The following is a 19,266-nucleotide window of genomic DNA, read 5'->3' as shown; positions in this document are numbered from 1 at the left end:
GCTAATATCGGGCCGGGTTGACACATGGAATGGAGCTTCGTATTTGCCCATCTGGATAAGCTGCTGGTAATGTAGTCATCTGTTTAATAATAATTAGATTAATCAAAGACCATCGTTTTTCAATAATGGCAAAAAGTACACGCCTCTGAAACGAGGCTTTGCGCTGAAGCGATGATCACACTGACATTAAGAGGCCTCTAGTTCACTGATTCTGTAATGCTCTCTCAGTTCCGGTGATGGCGCTGCTGTTTCTGTTGCTGTTGCTGGCGGTGTTGCTGCTGGGCGCACAATCGGAGTACATAGCTTACAATACGACGGCGGGTATCGTCCCGGGGAAGCTCAACGTCCATTTGGTTCCTCACTCTCACGACGACGTCGGGTGGCTTAAGACGGTGGACCAGTACTACGTCGGCGCCAACAATTCGATTCGCGGTGCTTGCGTACAGAACGTCATCGACTCCGTCATCTCCTCCTTATTCGAGGATAAGAACCGCAAGTTCATCTATGTTGAGATCGCCTTCTTCCAGAGATGGTGGCGCCAGCAGAGCCCTTCTATGAAGATCAAAGTCAAGCACCTGGTCACCTCTGGTCAACTCGAGTTCATGTAATCCGATCCTTCCATTTTCATGAATTTTCCATCTACATTTTCTGACAATTAAGTGATTATTTCAAGTTCAAATTTGGCATGTCAAGCAATGGGGGCATGTGTATGCACGACGAGGCCACCGCGCACTACATTGATTTGATTGATCAGACGACCCTGGGCCATCAGTTTATACTGAAAGAGTTTGGTCAGACTCCTCGTGTTGGCTGGCAGATTGATCCTTTTGGCCATTCTGCTGTTCAAGCTTACTTGCTTGGTGCTGAGGTACTTCCCCATTTTCCCCTCTTAACCACTTCCTTTCATCAGTTCAATTGTCCATGTATTGTTACAATTGCCACTTTCTATTCGCTGCAGTTAGGTTTCGATTCCCTCTTTTTTGCTCGAATTGATTACCAAGATAGAGCAGTTCGACTCAGGGATAAGACTCTTGAGGTTATATGGCAGGCTTCTAAGTCCCTTGCTTCGTCTTCACAGGTCAGCGCCTTTGCATTTCATTCTTCTTCACATCTGTGTTTTTTATTTATCTCATATTCAGCTGTCTTCCAATTTATTCCCCTTGCAGATTTTCACTGGCGTATTCCCAAGGCACTATGATCCTCCTGATGGTTTCGTTTATGAAATAAATGATGTGTCACCCCCTATTCAGGTAACTCTGGCCAATCGAATTCACAGTTATGCAATGGTTTCATTATGATACTCTTGAACACCATTTTCACATGGGAAATTTGGTTCAAGGATGACATTCTGCTGTTTGACTACAACGTCCAAGAGCGAGTCAATGACTTTGTTTCAGCTGCTTTAGCCCAGGTAGCATCCAAACTATATTCTTACTTACAACTTTGATTTTTCCTTTTAGTTTACATCTCCTTTCCTCGTTGGTTTATATATTAGAATGAAATTGCATGTTTATTTCTTTCTGGATTTCTATAGCTGATTGTTAGTTGCATTCTGTAACAATCTTTTCTCTTAGGCTAAAGTGACAAGAACAAATCATATTATGTGGCTCATGGGGACAGACTTTCGCTACCAATATGCAAATTCATGGTTCAGGCAAATGGACAAATTCATTCATTATGTCAACCAGGTAATTGCCGTTGGATTTTGTAGACGATGGCTTTACCACACATTACACTTTGGGTGTGTAATTAATTGGTTACATTTGGAAAAATAGGATGGGCGTGTCAATGCATTTTATTCAACTCCATCAATCTACACTGACGCAAAATATGCGGCAGATGAACAATGGCCTCTCAAAACTGATGATTTCTTTCCGTGAGTTTGAAAAAATTATATTCTTATTGTTTTTTCACCTTGCATGTTACCTAAGTTTCTAAATCTAGATTTCTAAAAGAATTGCACCAATTTCAGATATGCCGACCATCCAAATGCATATTGGACTGGTTATTTTACAAGTCGTCCAGCTTTTAAAGGTTATGTCCGATTTTTGAGTGGTTACTATCTGGTAAGATGTTGCTCAGTTTCTGTGATATGAATTTGTATATTCCAATAAGTATATTTTGTCACCCATTGCTTTCTTTGTTTTGTTGATAGGCAGCAAGGCAGTTGGAATTCTTCAAAGGCAGGAGTGGTTCTGGAGCAAATACTGATGCATTAGCTAATGCCTTGGCTATTGTTCAACATCATGATGCAGTTAGTGGTACACAAAGACAGCATGTGGCTGCTGATTATGCATTGCGGTTGTCAGTAGGTTATTTGGAGGTGCAAATCATTCTACCATGCAATAGTACTGTCTGTATTGTTGTCGGTATTTAAATTTTATCTGAAAGTCTTCTCTCTCTTTTCTCATTTTTCTGCAGGCTGAAAAGTTGGTTTCCTCTTCTCTTGCTTACCTTTCAGAGTCAGAACCAAGTTCTGGGCAGAAGTGCACATCCACAAAATTTGAACAAGTAATATATCATTAGTCACATACTTTCTTTTTCTTTATGTCTTTGTTTTCCTTCGTTGATGGGTACTTGGGTAGGTTCCATATATGCATGGTAAGTTGGTAACAGATAATAAGTTAATCCTTTTAAAGTTAAGTAACACCAGACACAATGCAGTTATACTTTGTTACCAACACACTGGTTAGTATTTGTTTTACAAGGGAGAGAATCATGGTATTCAGCATAGCATTTAACTGATTCATGTGATACTAGTCAGACATCAATGAAGATAACATAATGATGGAAAGTATTTTGTGCAAGAGTTAGCAAACTATACCTAAGTTGGATTAGCCCAGTTGATTGGGGGAGAGGGAAAACTTGGCACCTCCTCATCCAATAAGAGGTCAAAGTCATAACTATTCAAACAATAAAGATTGCCAAATATTAGCTGACAAAGTTTTATTTTTTGCCATTCTTTCATTGACTGTTATTAATTTTACCGTAAAGATAATTAGTTTGAAGAGTTTCAGTTGAGCATCTCTTGATTTCTATTTTGTGGAATTTTTGTCAGTGCCCTCTTCTAAACGTCAGTTATTGTCCACCATCAGAAGCTGTCTTATCTGATGGGAAAAGCTTGGTAAGCATATTGTTCACTTTTTATTGGAAGATTTTGGGAAGCATACACACATCAATTTGATATTTCAGAAAAGGAGTTTTCTTACTGTTTATTGTAATGTATGATAAGAGAGGTGCACACACCATTTTGTAGGTTGTTGTAATCTACAATCCTCTTGGTTGGAAGAGAGAGGAAGTAATACGGATCCCTGTGAGTACTAAGTAACCTTATTCATTTTCATTTTGAGCATGATGATATTTTTTTTTTTTGAAAATTTATTTTCTTTCTTCGTGTCCCTAATCGATACAAATTCAGAATCTTTCATTGTCACATCATCCATAATTTTCTTCTAATCTTGTCGTTCTATGACAGTCATGATTTGCATTCTTCGGTTTCATATAAAAACGTTAGTCATCATTTAGCATTATGTTCAACAGACCATGAAGACTACATGTCGTACCATATAAAAAATCTTGTTCTTTTATGTATTTATTTACAATATACTTTATAGAAGTACTTGGAAACCTGTAATTTGGTGTTTACTGATATATGTTTAACTGGGAGACAAACTTTATTGCAGGTTTCCAATGAAAGGGTCACTGTTCAAGATTCTAGCCGAAGAATAATTGAGGCTCAGCTTCTACCACTCTCAAATGCCAGGTTGAAATTAAGAAGTTACTATGTCAGAGCACATTTGGGAAATACCCCTAGGGAACTACCCAAGTATTGGCTAGCTTTTTCAGTAACGGTACCACCACTTGGTTTCAGCTCTTACACTGTCTTGAGTGCAAAACAGACAGGTTAGGGGATATTGCTAATTGAAACCTAAAGTATTATACACATGAATTGATATTTCTAGGTGAGTGGTTAAACAATTTTTGAAATTATATTATTCTACAAATCAGATATAGATCGAAGGTCAACTGTCTCCACAGTATACACATCAAAAGGAAATACAAATAAGACCATAGAAGTTGGACAAGGGAATCTAAAGCTACTTTATTCTGCAAATGAAGGAAAACTTGCTCGTTATTTGAACAGCAGAAACATGGTACCTATTCTTCCAGTATCCAGTTTCATTGTATATTTTTTATTTAATTATGTGGGTTCCATTTATTTATTACTGTGGTTACTATGATACACTGATCTAATGCCTGTTTTCCCTTTTATTTTATATTTCATTTTTTTCTTTTTTTGACTTCTCGCTTATTTTCAATTGAAGGTTACGGCTGTTGCAGAACAATCATATAGTTATTATACAGGAAATGATGGAACTGACAAAGATCCTCAGGTAGTCAAGACAATATAAATTTTGTAAACTTCCGTCGATTGAAATTCAAACATTTTTTTGGTTGATTATGATGTTGTGATGTTGATATTTTCAATCGTTTATCTAAAGGCCTCTGGGGCGTATGTATTTCGACCGAATGACACAGTTGTTATCAAATCTGAAGAAAAGGTAATCAGATTTTGGACTCCAGCAGATTGTTCTTTTCTGTGAAGAAAGTTGTTTTCATACTAATTAATCACATGCAAGTTTTGGATTTCTGAGATATGAGAATAAGCAAAAGCTTATCTATCTTATCAGGTCTCTCTCACTGTGATGCGAGGCCCGATATTAGATGAAGTGCATCAGCAGATCAATCAATGGGTGTCTCAGGTTACGAGGTTATACAAAGGAAAGGAGCATGCTGAAGTAGAGTTCACTATTGGGCCTATACCCGTGGATGATGGTACTGGAAAAGAAATCACAACTCAACTTACAACAGCCATGAAGACCAATAAGACATTCTACACGGATTCTAATGGTCGAGACTTCATTAAGCGGGTATGCTGATGTTATTATGTGTTATTGTGTGAAATGTTGTGGTCTTGTGACTTTTTATTGAGTCTTACCGTTGAGGCAATGAAATATATGAATTTCCTAATCCGTCTGCCTGACTAAATATAGTGGATGGAATTGCAACAGAGAAGTGTGGATAAGATAACAAGGTTAATTGAATTTGTTACTATTGAATGATTGACAGGTTCGAGATTTCAGGACAGATTGGCACCTACAAGTGAACCAACCAATAGCCGGAAATTATTACCCAGTATGTCAAGTAACAAGATTTTATTTCTGGCTTTGGGTTGGGTTATAGTGTTCACTTGCAAGCAATCTCTTCCATCCTCAGCCTTATTCTGAAATGTGTCAAGCTCCTCTAGCTCATTCAGTTTTTTTTTTCACCTTAAATATTTCCCCTTATTTGGTCATCTTTCAGATTAATCTTGGAATCTATGTGCAAGATAGCAGTACAGAACTTTCAGTCTTGGTTGATCGTGCAGTGGGGGGAACTAGCTTAGTAGATGGTCAAGTAGAGCTGATGCTTCACAGGTTTTTGTCCCTGATTGCTTCATGTTTGAGTTAAACTTAGGATTCCTTTTGTTGGCATTAGCTCTTAAATGATTCTGTCATTTTATAGGAGGCTAATTCATGACGATATTAGAGGTGTTGGTGAGACGCTAAATGAAACAGTTTGTGTTTCAGACATGTGTGAAGGTTTAACTGTAAGCATACTTTCATGTCACAAAAAAAAAACTGCTAAGCATACTTCATTAAGCTAATATATCCCTCAAGTCTATTGATCGTGGTGATCAATACATGATGAATGATGTTACTGCCCAGGAATTGTTATTCTTTTAAGTTGAATTTGGATTAAAGAAAGACCTCTCTCTCCATTCCCCATTCCCCTTTGAGCGATTTTATTCTCCCAGCCAACTGTGATGTTTTATATATCAAATTATGGGTTAAATACCGTTTTGCAGGTCCAAGGGAAGTTTTATCTCAGAATTGATCCTCTTGGGGAAGGTTCTAAGTGGCGTCGCACAGCTGGTCAAGAGATAAGTGCTCCACTTATATTGGCCTTTGCTGAAGAGGTGAGACACAGAGACAATGATTGAAATTGATTAGATGATTTATCTGCATAAGTGCAGAAGTAGTGATACTATATTTTTGCAGGAAGGAAATGATTGGATGAATTCTCATGTACCCACATTTTCGGGAATTGACCCTTCCTATGCCTTACCAGACAATGTTGCCGTGATAACCCTCCAGGTTAGTGGGGGCTGCCTCATAAGTTCATGACCAAATTTTAGCTATACGTATGCTATGTTATAGATTGGTATGTTTCTATATTGCAGGAACTTGAAAATGGGAAAGTACTCCTTCGGTTGGCTCACCTATACGAGGTATTTACTCTCTCCTACTTCTCTCAGTTATACTTGTTCATGCCCTGTTATCCATAGGATGCTCTAGATGTTTCAAAATCATGATCTTGTGGCTGTATGATATGTTTGAAGAGCGGTGAGGACAAGGACCATTCTGTACTGTCAAATGTGGAACTAAGAAAGTTGTTTCCAAGGAAAAAGGTGAGTAAATGAAGGATTCTGAATGCTGAAGGTTGTTGTTTTTGGTGTAAGACATAATTAACTCTGTTCCTCTTGTTTGTTATAGATCATCAAAGTGACAGAGACGAGTTTATCTGCCAATCAAGAAAGAGGTGAAATGGAGAAGAGGAAATTAGATTGGAAAGTGGAAGGATTTGGCGGAGCCGGCATAGAGTCTAAGGTGGTGAGGGGAGGCGCTGTTGACCCTGCAAAACTGGTGGTGGAACTTGCACCGATGGAAATACGCACTTTCCTTATTGACTTGGATTACCTTCACATGTATGGTTCCTGAATCCTGAAGAAACAAGATTTGGGCGTCGACCACGTACTTGTTGCTGTAGATTGTATCTTGTAAACTAATCGAGACCGAAATTGGAAAAAGTTGTAATAAATTTGTTTTGCATTAACAAATTACTAATAAGTGTCCGACAACGTTTTAGTTCACAAAAAACTCACTTTTTAATTTGGTAGGGTAAATTAAGACAAAAATTTACAAATAAAGATCACATAATAACAAATTACCACATATTATATGATATTTTATTTTGTGTCCATTTTTATATCACATTTAATAGAATTCAAAATTCATTCTCATTACCGCATGTTACATCTACACGTGAACCTGCTACTATTGACTAAGAAGCTACATGCTACTGTCGACTAAGAAATTGGCTGCTATCGCCAATTAGAAATGTGTCGACTGAGAAACTAGCTGCTATTGCTGACTAGAAATGTGTTGCTGTTGATTGGGGGGATATCTACTACTGTCGACTATGAAAGTAGATGCTACTATCGAATTGGAAGCTACATGCTATTGTTGAGTATGAAACTAGATGTCACTACCAACTTAAAATGTGTTATTGTTGGCTGGGAATGTACATGCTACTGTCGATTATGAATTTAGCTTCTACTGTCGATTGAGAGACTAACTGCTATTGTGGTTTTTCGCGACTAAAATTCAAATTTTAAAGTTTCTAAAAAAGTATATGCAATATGGTACTTAAATGAATGTCCATGACGTTGTGAACAACTTTATATCTTGACTCACCTCCAAATTGCCAGAAAAAAAAAACTAAAAAATGAGTAGATAAAAACTTGTTAGATATGAGAATGACATGTTGGTAAATTTCACGAAAATAATGGTAGTTTTGACATTTCAACATTAATTAATTAATCAGGTTTGAATCCACTCATTTTTAGGTTCGGGCTTATGTCCTAATTTGTATAACAAATATGGAAAATGAGTTTTTTATTGATTCAAATATTGTCTAGTACTACTAAATAATTTTCTATTTTTGTATAGCGATTTTAAATAAAAGAATGATAATAAGAAGGAAAATACTGATATTGACAAAATGTCACACTTGAAAGTATGGTTGAGACCGGGTATGGTTCGGTTCGGGATTTGGCCGATACTGATACTGATACCAATAATGTATTTGGTTTTGGTTTTAGTTCAGAATCATAAATTTGAAACTTGATACCGAACCGTACATATCAATTCGAGATGGGCTCGGTTCAGTAAAATGTGCACTTTTGCATGTATTTCTATCCATTTATAACTATTAGTTAATGTAAATTAATATTCTAAGTCTTTAAAAATATAATGTAGACCTAAAAACTAAAGCAACATAAAAAATGCATAGATTTAATGTTTGGTACGAATTATACATATATCAAACCGATTATAAAATTTCGATATTAAATTGGTACGGGATAAAGAAATTTTATTGATTCGTCCCTGACCTGTCGCTATTCGGTACGGGACGGTCGGCTTGAAATCAACAAACTTTTGCTCTTTTTCGACCTCATCCTAATAAAAGAAAAGGCATGGCGCCAAGACTAGAGGATTATTGTGGGTTTTGTAGAAGAAGAAGAATCACTTGCCTAAGAGTTGAAAATTAGTAAGGTACAAGAAATGGGAACATCCAGGGATCGCAATAAGTGAAGGATAAGTACTGAAAATTTATCGGTAGGTGGATACTGATAGAGAAAGCATACGAAGAAGAATGATAACATAATACCAAAAAAAAAAACTTCTCATACAAAAATCACTTTCTAGTGTCTTAATTATAAAAAAATCACAAACTGTTTGAAAATTATAAAAATATCATTTTTAAAAAACTCTTATAGTTACCCTTAAATATCATGAAATTTACGAAATGAGCATATTTCTTTCTATCATCTTTTTTTTTTAAAACTAGATCACCAACGCAGCTTTTTGTTTCCACCAAAAAGCATTTTGTGTTGCCGCCGTCGGAGGCGCGTGACGGGCCATGGTCGAAGATGCGGGGACATGCCAAGGTCGGAGGCGCAGGGTCAGGCCAAGGTCAAAGGCGTGGGGACAGCGTCGGCGGGAGATGCTAAGGTCGGAGGCGCGGGATGAACCATAGTCTGAGGTGCGGGGACGGACCAAGGTCGGAGGCACGGGGACATGCCAAAATCAGAGGGTTTTTAATATAATTTAAGATTAAATTTAGTACTAAATAATAATTGGCTGAAAACAAAATGATAACAAGTCGACAGCAATTGAGTGCCTGGTTGTAACTTGTTAACTAAGTGAGTGAGCGAGTGAGTGAGTGAGAGACTGAGAGTATATCAGAGGCAATAAGGTAGCAACTAGCAAGGTGTATGAGTTGAACTTGAACTTGCTCGAATGGCGACCAAGACTTTACTCTTCTTCTGTCTACTTATCTTGGTCGGAATCCAAGTCGCCGACTCCAAATTTATGGTATATGACACCTCCCAAGGGATAGTCCCCGGCAAACTGAACGTGCACTTGGTGCCTCACACCCACGACGACGTCGGATGGTTGAAGACCGTTGATCAGTATTATGTTGGCTCCAACAACTCCATCCAGGTCTTCTTCTGCCTATTCTATTCTGATCGCTGTTAGTTTAGTTTGATTTGATTGCTTCATTCATTTTCAATTGGTTTCAGGGCGCTTGTGTTCAGAATGTGCTGGACTCTATGGTTCCTGCTCTTTTGGCTGACAAGAATCGCAAGTTTATCTATGTCGAAATTGTAATTCCCACCTCCACTACTCAGTCTTCTTATTTTTCAATTTCGGCAGATAGAGATGACTCTCAGTTGCTGAATCCATGTATGCAGGCCTTTTTCCAGCGCTGGTGGAGAGATCAGAGTGGCGCCGTCCAGCGTATAGTCAAAGACCTTGTCAGCACCGGTCAACTTGAGTTCATGTAATCTATTATCCTCAACAGCTAACCAGCTCTGTTCCTTTTTATTATTATTATTATTATTATTTTTTATGGGTCTTAATCATGCTTCCTTTTGTTTTCTGATGCTGCAGAAATGGGGGCATGTGTATGCATGATGAAGCAGCTACACATTATGTGGACATGATTGATCAGACCACTCTCGGGCATCAGTTTCTTAGAAAGGAATTCAATGTCACTCCAAGAATTGGATGGCAAATTGATCCTTTTGGGCATTCTTCTGTCCAGGCCTACTTGTTGGGCGCTGAAGTAAGCATATCTTACTTCGGCCGTATTACCTCAAAACACTAGACGCGCTTGATGAACTCCATGGTGGAGGTCTTTTCATAAACACTTATTCATATACTCTTGATGACATTTGGGTGTCGCTGCAGGTTGGATTCGACTCACTTTTCTTTGGTCGAATAGATTACCAGGACAGGGAAAAACGCAAGAATGAGAAGAGTCTTGAGTTCCTTTGGCGGGGTTCTAAGAGTCTTGGTTCATCTGCTGAGGTGAATTTTATGATGTATTTCTATGTCTTTGGACTATGTTTATATCATGACCGGATTCAATTTCATTTAGTAATGGTTCATAGTAGCACTTTTGTTTTCCGTTGTTGGCACCAGAGGAAGATTTGTTTGTTAGAGTAATTATGCTTTTCTTCTTTATTACTGCAGATATTTTCTGGTGCTTTCCCTATGAATTATGAACCTCCTCCTGGATTCTATTTTGAAGTTAATGCTGAGTCTCCAATAGTCCAGGTAACATCATGAACTAGTTGTTAAATTCCTTCTATTTCTTAAATATTTATTTGAATTCCTGTGAGTACTTCCTTTCTGATTCAAGCGTTAAATGATGTATATAAAGTGGTAGTGCTTGTATCCATTCATAAATAGAAAGTCATGTCTTGGAATTAGTTTCCGTGTTAACAAGGGTGGGGTAAGATAAAACACAAATTTGACAATGATGCATCTCGTGTACTCCTTTTTTATATTCAGATCACTGGTTGGCAATATAAATACACAACTGTATTATGTATTATATGTTCTATTTTCACTCTGAGGGTGGGGGGTGGAATGAGTTTTCTTTATGTACTGGAGTAAATCAAGTGACGTATATGACAATGTAAGATGAATTACCTTTCATATTGATAAATTAAGTTTTTCTATATATCCTGTTGGATGTTGTTTGAATTTAGATCCAAATTGGCTATAGGTTATCAGTGAAGCTATCATTGTTCATGATTCTGAGGGACAAGAAATCAAGTCACAGCTACTTCCTCTAGATGATGTCCATCTGGGCTTAAGGCAAAACTATGTTAAGGCATACTTGGGCGAATTTCCAACAAAGACACCAAAGTATCTGCTTGTGTTTACTGTATCTGTGCCTCCACTTGGATTTAGCACATACACTATCTCTGGTGCTGAAGGGGCAGGTCCAGTCTTATAATTGCTTGTGATTGAACTTTGTTAAGGAGGCGCATAACTGGCTTCTAATTTTGAGGCTAGCATTATGAGCTTGGTGTGTTGATTGTTCTCTTTTGGTTACAGGTGCTAGCTCGACCAGATCATCTGTATACACCTTTCAAAGTAGGGAAAAGTCAACTATTGTAGTTGGTCAAGGAAATGTTAAACTCTCTTTTTCCACAGATCAAGGAAAAATGATTAATTATGTCAATAGCAGAAGCTTGGTATGAAGTACACCTCAAAGCTTCTTGGTTATGATCTTATCTGATGCTTAAATTGTGCTCTCCACCACTAAGATCTTCTGATTTTTCTGTTTCATTACTTTTAAAGGTGGAAGAATTGGTTCAGCAGTCTTACAGCTTTTATAACGGGTATAATGGCAGTTATGATGAAGCTCCTCTGATTCCTCAGGTATATGAATACAGGATAAAAATTTGTATTCTATTGCCTTTTCTTATCTTCTCTCTGCTTTCTATTTTTGATTCGACTACTTAAGAAACTGGTGATTAAAGTTGCTATACTGCTTACTTATCTTCATTGACGGATTTTTTTTTCTTTGGTAGAATTCTGGGGCATATATCTTCCGTCCTAATGGTACATTTTCCATAGCACCTGAAGTAAGGCACCTACTAATACCTTCACCTTCTGAAGTATAGTTTGGTATAGAAGTGAGTGTCACCATTTTTAATCATCTGTTGCTTTAAATTTCAGGGTTCTTTCACTGTTATACGTGGACCCGTTATAGATGAAGTACATCAGCAGATTAATTCGTGGATACATCAGGTGCCTTGCTTGTCAAGTATTTGCTATTGATTTGTTTTCTCTATCTTCTGTTACAGTATGTTCCAGTGACAATCTGTGAGAATTTGAAAATAAATAAATTGTTACACTTAATTAAAAGGATGCAATTGCTGCATGCTTGAACATTGTGTTATACTTAATCATTGCTGATTTACTGATTAGATCGCTTTTGCAGTAATTTGGACAGAACAATAAACCTTATTCATTTTGGATCGGATCATCCATTTAATCTGTCTTATATTCTTGTTCAAAAGAAAATTACCAAACCTGAAGCTCTTCTGTACTTAATTCGGACTTCTGACTACATTACGGGTGTCTCATTGGATATGCAGATCACCAGACTTCACAAGGAGAAGGAGCATGTTGAAATTGAATATATTGTAAGCATTACTGGATAGATATATAGAAAATAGAGACGATTTCAAACTTCAAATCAATATCAAATTACATTCTTGGCTGTTGATTAATGATATCCTCAATATCAGGTTGGACCAATACCTATTAACGACGGAACCGGAAAAGAAGTTGTTACTCAACTAAACACAACCATGGCTACAAGCAAAACATTCTACACTGATTCTAATGGGCGTGATTTCATCAAAAGGGTACAATAATAATCTGATCTTGCAATATATTAATTGCAGTTGATTTCAAATTTTAAGGTGCATTTCTTTTCTAGACTTCCTACTAAAGTACTAAGTGATATATCTTCCTGCTCTTAGGTATATGTTTCAGAGTAAATGGAAATTGTTAGTCATTTGCAGTAACTGTTGAATTATTTTTGCCATGAAATGATCCACTCATCCATCTCTTGCAGATTCGTGACTATAGAACAGATTGGGACTTCAAAGTGAACCAACCTGTTGCTGGAAATTATTACCCTGTATGTTTTCTTTTCGTCTTCCTCATATTATTGAAGTAGATTTATTTATTTATTCACTGTTGTTTCTGTTCTGTTTTAGTTGTAATATCTCTGTGTACTCTTGTCTATGAGTTCCTACTAAGTATGTGTACTTTCCTGGTTGATATTTGAGCTGTCATTGTTAACTATTGGTCTATTGGTTTTGCAAGCAAACATAGGTTTCTACATTTTCCTGTTCGCAATCTTTGTATCTCCCCCTTATGAATATTTTCTTTCCATTTAGCTTCTCATTTTGACTATGCTCTTCTTTCAGATTAATCTTGGTATTTACATGCAAGATGATAAGAAAGAATTTTCAGTTTTGGTGGATCGATCACTGGGAGGATCCAGTACAGTGGATGGTCAGATAGAGCTGATGCTTCACAGGTATGTTCTTATCTTTCTAAAATTCTAAATTTATCTGACATATCGTATGTCTGTAAGTCTGTGTTTTATTTTCCCTTTGGTAGAAGATGTTTACTGTTATATAAGTGATTAGAAGGATTTCTAAGGTGTCTTATGCAATATAGGAGACTACTACTTGATGACTCGAGAGGTGTTGCCGAGGCTCTAAATGAAACAGTTTGTGTTTCTGATGAATGCACAGGACTAAGAGTAAGTTCATGCAGCATACTTTATAAATAGTTTGAACTGTTGGCATAGTTGAGATTTAGCACCCACCTATTGCTTCTGAAAACTTTTCAGGTCTTAGGGAAACTATACTTCAGAATTGACCGCTTGGGAGATGGAGCTAAGTGGCGTCGTTCTTTTGGCCAGGAGATATATTCACCTCTTCTACTAGCCTTTGCTGAACAGGTGAAATTGGAAAATACATCAAAAGAATGAGAGATACATAAGTGCATCTGTTTTAGTCTTGTGAACTACTTATTTAGCAGGTGATTCCCTCTGTGCAGGAGGGAGATGACTGGAAGAATTCTCATGCAACCACATTTTCTGGAATTGATTCCTCGTATAGTTTACCTGATAATGTTGCTCTTATAACTCTTCAGGTGTTTAGTTTATTCGCAGTTTTGATGTAATGATCTCTTCTGTTAATGCAGTGTAGGTGTACTGGTTTTAGAATAAGAATGTACCTATTCTTTCTAAATATTGGAATCATCACCTCAATTGTAATGGTGGTGCTGGTAGCTAATACAGACTTCTGATATCTTTTTCTTTCATTTGCATAGGAGCTTGATGATGGAAAAGTTCTCATTCGCTTAGCACATTTGTACGAGGTTATAATTTCTCACTTGTTCTCCTAAGTCACCTCATTTACATAAGAAATACTGCCAAACCTGGATTAGAGTTGGCATCTTTGCTTTCACGAGTTTGTAACTCTGATTTCCTCAGATCTCCACTTAAATTTGTTTACTTCTGATATACACTTCTTTCTCTCAATAAATGTTGTTTAGGTTGGAGAGGACAAGGATTTGTCTGTAATGGCAAATGTAGAGCTGAAGAAGCTCTTCCCCAGGAAGGAGGTAGAATGAGCTCATCTCATATAAACACAGACCAGAGTTCTCCATTGTTGATCCCCACACACTATTTTCTCACTGTACTTGTACATTTTGGATTCAGATTGGCAGTGTGACAGAAATGAACTTATCGGCTAACCAAGAGAGGAGAGATATGGAGAGAAAGAGACTGGTATGGAAAGCAGAAGAGGGGTCTTCAGGAACAGCAAAGGGTGTGAGGGGTGGGCCTGTTGATCCTGCAAAACTAGGTGTGGAACTTGCCCCAATGGAAATCCGCACCTTTCTGATCGACTTGGAGCAAAAGTTGCAGCGCCACCGTTATCAGGATGTAGTTGATGCATAATAGCATGAAAATGGTGTAGCAGTAGTTGAGACTGGAGAGGGGATTGTGGTATCGAGCTTCCAATCTGGTGTTGCCATACATTGTAGTACATATTTCTTGGCTCGCCACCTAAATAATATGGAGCCATGTTGTTGTGATTTGTGAATGTCTTTCTAATGTGCTAATGGAAGCAGATGAAAGTCTCTGTGAGAGTGTGAGTTGCCTCTAATTTTTATGCAGCAGTAATATGAATGTTTCAACTTTCAACTCAAAAAAAGAAAGAAAAAAAAAACAAAGTGGGTAGAATGTGATGGATTAAAACAAATAAAAGAAAAGTGGAGGGGCTAAATTGAAAAGAGTAGACCGGACCGACAAGTCGATATTCGTTGAAGATGCGGATGCGGAGGTGTTGGTTGGGAGTGAAAAATAAACAAGCAGGGGAGTGGACGGACGAGAGAGAGAGCGCTGAGAGAAAAAGTCGGGTTTCTTTGAACAATTTCATGTCCATCTTGCCCAACCAAAGCCAAGGATCCAATTCTTCTTCTCAGTTTCCCTCTCCGAACCCTAATTCCCAACAGCATGGACTCTTCCAATCTCAATCTCAATCCCTCTCCCGCCAAATTCTTACATTTGGATCACCCGACATCTCCGACTCCCAGTCTCCCCTCTCCGGCTCTCCCACTCCTCCAGGTATCTCATCGATTCTTTACTCCTCTCTTTTTCGCACTTTGTATTTGTCTTATCTTTTTCAATTAAGAAATGAAGAAACCCTAGAGTTTATCATTCGTTGTGCTTGTTATTGTTGATAGCAATTTCATTGAGAAATCAAACTGAGCTGCTTTTTTTTATGTTTACTGTTGCCAATTGTTTTACCTCATTTTACAGGCCCATCAGCACAAGATTCCCGTGGATCTTCCCAACAGGTACATATTATTGTTTCAATGTCTGTGTTTCTTGCTTACTTGATCTCAACATAATTGATATTGTTGTTCTTCCTGTATTTACTTATTAGGTGACAGGGCCAGGACTTCCTGCTAACAATGCCATGCCTAGCCAGGAGACACATTCTCAGTCTGGCTCTGCTGGAGCTTACCGGTCTAGAGGGAAAAGGTCTGGGAGCCAACCTAATAATATGTGTAATGTTGCTTCTCATGCGCAACCAGCTGGAAGAAAATCACAGATGATGAATGCCAACCACTTGTTGAACTTTCATTATGACCCCATTTCGCGTCCTCAGACTAGAGGTCCTCCTCCGCCTCCTGCAAGAAGGCAGCATAAGAGAAAGCCCTACAACAAAGATTTGTTTCTTCAGGCAAACTACAAATTTGTTGTCTTGGATTCTGGAAACTACTCTGCTGATTCAATGGATCCTGATAAGATGTTACGGTGGGAGGACATCATATGTGTCAGGTATTCCACCCCTACTTTGGTTCAGTGTCCAATTTGTCTCGAGTATCCTCTTTGTCCTCAGATAACTTCATGCGGGCATGTATTTTGTTTCCCATGCATTCTGCAATACCTGCTGATGGGGAAGGAGGATCATAAAGGCGACTGCTGGAAAAGATGCCCTTTGTGTTTTGTGATGATATCACCAAAGGATTTATATACCCTCTTTGTGGAGAATGTTAAGCATTATAGCGTTGGTGATACTGTGGAGTTTATGCTTCTTAGTCGACAAAAGGATTCGTTCACTATTTCCCATAAAAGTAAACAAGAGAAAGATGTCATTTCAGGTTGTGTTGATGACGGCTATGATCCCTTTTCAAAATTCACATTTACATCAGACGTAGATCTATCAGTCAGAAAGGCGATATCAGAGCTAGATGCTTGGTTAGTTAGGGCAGATTCGGGGCTTGTCGATGACCTAGAGAAGCTGCCCTACGTATGTGCTGCAATGGAACAATTAGAACAGAGGAAGAAGTATTGGAATGAGCACCGGGCTATTGACAACAATAAAACTGTTTCCTCTGTTGTCTTTTCTACTGCAAATCCTACTAATGGTAACAGTGAAGCATCAATAATCGGGGACGGAACTTTGTCTAACAGTTTCAATGACTTCAACAAGTGTTCAGAGAATTTCTTAGTGGACAAGTCAGATGATGTGACTTCTTCTGACCTATCTGTGGATACGGCTGAATCTTTGGAAGGTCATGAAAATCTTTTGTCTTCATATGATGAAAACAAGACTGTCCAAGGGAACTCACGTGTCTCTGAAAGTGTAAAAGACAGGGACGCGTACAATTTCTACCAGGTGACTGATATTGAGACTTTGTTACATTATCTTTTTTCTCACCATGATATTATATATTGTGTTTGAAAATGTGAAGTTTCATACCGAGCCATATAATTGGACAGAGATGGGTTGTGTATATGATAACCATCAAATTTTGCAAACATTCTTTTTGTATCCTTGATAGTGGCTCTTATATTTGTCTTGCAAGCTGCTTGATGTTCTTTTCCTTATTTCTGAAACTGGCCTCCATATGAGTTCCAACTAATTTATATTTTGGGCGTGTTATGTGGTTGTTGGTCATTTAAATTTTCCATTTGTGGTGGAAACTGCAGGGTTTGTTTCTTATATTTTGTCATCTCTCTATATCAGGCTGCTGACGGTCAGCACATGATTCTTCATCCGTTAAACATGAAATGTCTTCTCCACCATTATGGGAGCCATGATATGCTGCCACAGAGGTTGGGTGAAACTTATTACAATTTTTTGCTGTATACAATGTCCCCATCACCACCTCCCTCAAAGCAAATTTGAAGAGTGCATGTTTATAGCATTATTTGAAGTGCGGTAGTTTTAGCCCTGCAGTTTTAAAGAACCCCAAGGGCAGGGTTAGTGTCCTTTTATGATTATCTAGAAAGGATCATATAATTAATCGTAGTGGAGATTATAAATTGGTTGCAGAATAAGCGGAAGGGTTTTGCAATTGGAGACAATAACTCAGTCAGAAGCCATGAGAAGGCGCTATCGGTATTTAAGTCATTTCTCGTTAACAACAGTACTGCAGGTATCTTGATTTCGCATGATCCAAGTACTTTAAATAGATCATAACTGCAGTTTGAGTACGTAATATCTAATAAGTTACTCTTCATTCAAATATAGTTCTGTGAGATTGATCTGAGTGAGCTATTGTCTCCTTACGCTCTGTCTCCCTTTATGGAAGAGATAAAGAAGCGTGAAAGGCAGAGGAAGCAACTTGCTAGGAAGGTATCACTGCTTAGCTTTTTCATCATATGGGTATAGACTGTGGACGATAACACTATCTTGCCCAGGTTTTAACCGTATATGTTGGTGCTGTTACAGGAGCGGAAGGAGCAGATAAAGGCTGAATCTGCCATGGCATATCCCATCCCCATAGTAGCAGGCTTTGCACAGTCCTTTCATGATGAATCCCCAACATTCTCCATGGATGACTTTGAAGGTAAGATTATGTTCCTTAAATGGTTCCTTCTTGATGTTGTATATCTAAAGAAATGAACTGTTATAGATGAAAATATTGTTTATCTAAAGGAGTAATGGTGGTGTGATGGATTTTTGATGGCTAAGGCATCAAATGCAATTGTGAATTTGGATAAAAGTTGGAACTTTGTTTTATATGAACTTAATATTATTCTTCTTCTTCTTTTTTTACGTTTGAAAGTGCATTAATGGTCTACCATGCTGTATTCAATTTAAATCATATGCTACTCAATGGATTTATTCCTCAGCTTTGGGAAGTCCTTCAGTGACTTCATCTAGCCCTCCAATTGTTGGAGAAAGGAGACTGTTCTCAAGTGTTACGAGGCTTGGTTTTGCTGCTGGACATGATTCGCCAACCTTGAAACTAGATGGAAATAATTCCCGGAATGGCAATGATGCAGGATCCTCTCTTGAGAGCACTGGTATTTTTCAAAATCTTATTCAAGCATAATAAGCCTGTAGGCGGGTAACAGATGGATAATTTGATGGTGTAGTGAATGAAGCATACATCAAATCATCCATCTTGATGTTACCCTGTTTTTTCAGGTCACTAAACCTGTGATTTTCTGCAGCTGCAGGCAGTCAAAATGCAGGTGTAACGTCATTTGCTAATATAATATCCAGAGCTAAACCTGAGGAAAATTTGGATGCACCAAAGATTAATGGTTCAGGGAAAAAGGGGAAGAAGCCAGGTCGAGTCCTCTTGTCAACAACTGGTGGTCGGCGCTATTGATATCATATAGGAACTTATTGTGCTTGTTGACAAGAGGGATTGCCATGTTATTGTGTATATTGTGGTAGATGGAAAAACAAAATCATTTATCTACCCTTGAAGAAATTCATGCCTTGATAAAAACAGAGGCATTGTGTGCCAAGCCCCCAAGCTGTGAATGACAAGAATGTATTATGCACAACTCTTTGATATCTAGCTGATAGTTCATGTGCTCTTTATCAGATAAGCAAACATGTTGCAAGTTTGAACGTACAAACTTGCAATTGCAAGCATTCACCTACAAACGTCACTGGCAAACGAAACAGGAAATAAAATTTTACAGTGACAAACTTGGAGGTGCAACTAAAATCAC

At 38.0% G+C, this 19,266-nt stretch overlaps 3 protein-coding genes across 4 annotated transcripts; all 3 read left to right on the top strand.

Annotated features, from left to right (window-relative positions):
- The first annotated feature begins 124 nt into the window (after window positions 1-124).
- On the top strand, window positions 125-6,909 carry LOC126800625 (alpha-mannosidase At3g26720-like). Its single transcript, XM_050528015.1, has 25 exons — window positions 125-604; window positions 694-868; window positions 959-1,078; window positions 1,167-1,250; window positions 1,340-1,411; window positions 1,575-1,688; window positions 1,776-1,876; window positions 1,973-2,066; window positions 2,156-2,323; window positions 2,422-2,511; window positions 3,059-3,124; window positions 3,257-3,313; window positions 3,684-3,903; window positions 4,009-4,154; window positions 4,326-4,394; window positions 4,503-4,562; window positions 4,692-4,931; window positions 5,131-5,196; window positions 5,365-5,477; window positions 5,566-5,650; window positions 5,909-6,019; window positions 6,102-6,197; window positions 6,284-6,331; window positions 6,443-6,511; window positions 6,597-6,909. The coding sequence occupies exons 1-25, from the start codon at window positions 237-239 to the stop codon at window positions 6,819-6,821; spliced, it is 3,057 nt and encodes a 1,018-aa protein (XP_050383972.1). The 5' UTR covers window positions 125-236; the 3' UTR covers window positions 6,822-6,909.
- A 2,184-nt stretch (window positions 6,910-9,093) lies between these two features.
- Window positions 9,094-14,875, top strand: LOC126797490 (probable alpha-mannosidase At5g13980). Its single transcript, XM_050524111.1, is given in 22 exon segments — window positions 9,094-9,389; window positions 9,470-9,553; window positions 9,641-9,729; window positions 9,840-10,014; window positions 10,140-10,259; window positions 10,425-10,502; window positions 10,746-10,752; window positions 10,946-11,182; window positions 11,298-11,437; window positions 11,544-11,624; window positions 11,777-11,830; window positions 11,925-11,996; window positions 12,347-12,394; window positions 12,500-12,619; window positions 12,832-12,897; window positions 13,190-13,302; window positions 13,446-13,530; window positions 13,621-13,731; window positions 13,830-13,925; window positions 14,106-14,153; window positions 14,331-14,399; window positions 14,497-14,875. Coding segments are annotated over 22 exon segments (2,337 nt in total). The 5' UTR covers window positions 9,094-9,185; the 3' UTR covers window positions 14,737-14,875.
- Window positions 14,876-15,151: 276 nt separating this feature from the next.
- LOC126800991 (uncharacterized) lies at window positions 15,152-19,145 on the top strand. Of its 2 annotated transcripts, none has more exons than XM_050528423.1 (9): window positions 15,152-15,405; window positions 15,601-15,638; window positions 15,728-16,966; window positions 17,318-17,406; window positions 17,627-17,729; window positions 17,825-17,929; window positions 18,026-18,143; window positions 18,430-18,603; window positions 18,760-19,145. In XM_050528423.1, exons 1-9 carry the CDS (start codon window positions 15,216-15,218, stop codon window positions 18,912-18,914), a joined length of 2,211 nt encoding a protein of 736 aa, XP_050384380.1. In that variant the 5' UTR covers window positions 15,152-15,215; the 3' UTR covers window positions 18,915-19,145. The 2 variants fall into 2 exon arrangements, with proteins under 2 accessions (XP_050384380.1, XP_050384379.1); XM_050528422.1 differs by having other exon boundaries at window positions 18,754-19,145.
- The last annotated feature ends 121 nt before the right edge of the window (window positions 19,146-19,266 follow it).

The sequence above is a fragment of the Argentina anserina genome, chromosome 6 (assembly GCF_933775445.1).
Source record: "Argentina anserina chromosome 6, drPotAnse1.1, whole genome shotgun sequence".
Taxonomy (NCBI): Eukaryota; Viridiplantae; Streptophyta; class Magnoliopsida; order Rosales; family Rosaceae; genus Argentina; species Argentina anserina.
Note: the sequence above shows the minus strand (reverse complement) of the source record. Positions and strands in the feature narration are given on the sequence as shown.

Coding starts and splice junctions, on each gene's coding strand:
- LOC126800625 (XM_050528015.1), top strand. CDS start 237: ATGGCGCTGCTGTTTCTGTTGCTGTTGCTGGCGGTGTTGCTGCTGGGC. Junction 3,904..4,008: donor CTTGAGTGCAAAACAGACAG/GTTAGGGGATAT, acceptor TCTACAAATCAG/ATATAGATCGAAGGTCAACT. Junction 6,512..6,596: donor AGTTGTTTCCAAGGAAAAAG/GTGAGTAAATGA, acceptor TGTTTGTTATAG/ATCATCAAAGTGACAGAGAC.
- LOC126800991 (XM_050528422.1), top strand. CDS start 15,216: ATGTCCATCTTGCCCAACCAAAGCCAAGGATCCAATTCTTCTTCTCAG. Junction 16,967..17,317: donor ACGCGTACAATTTCTACCAG/GTGACTGATATT, acceptor TCTCTATATCAG/GCTGCTGACGGTCAGCACAT. Junction 18,604..18,753: donor ATCCTCTCTTGAGAGCACTG/GTATTTTTCAAA, acceptor GATTTTCTGCAG/CTGCAGGCAGTCAAAATGCA.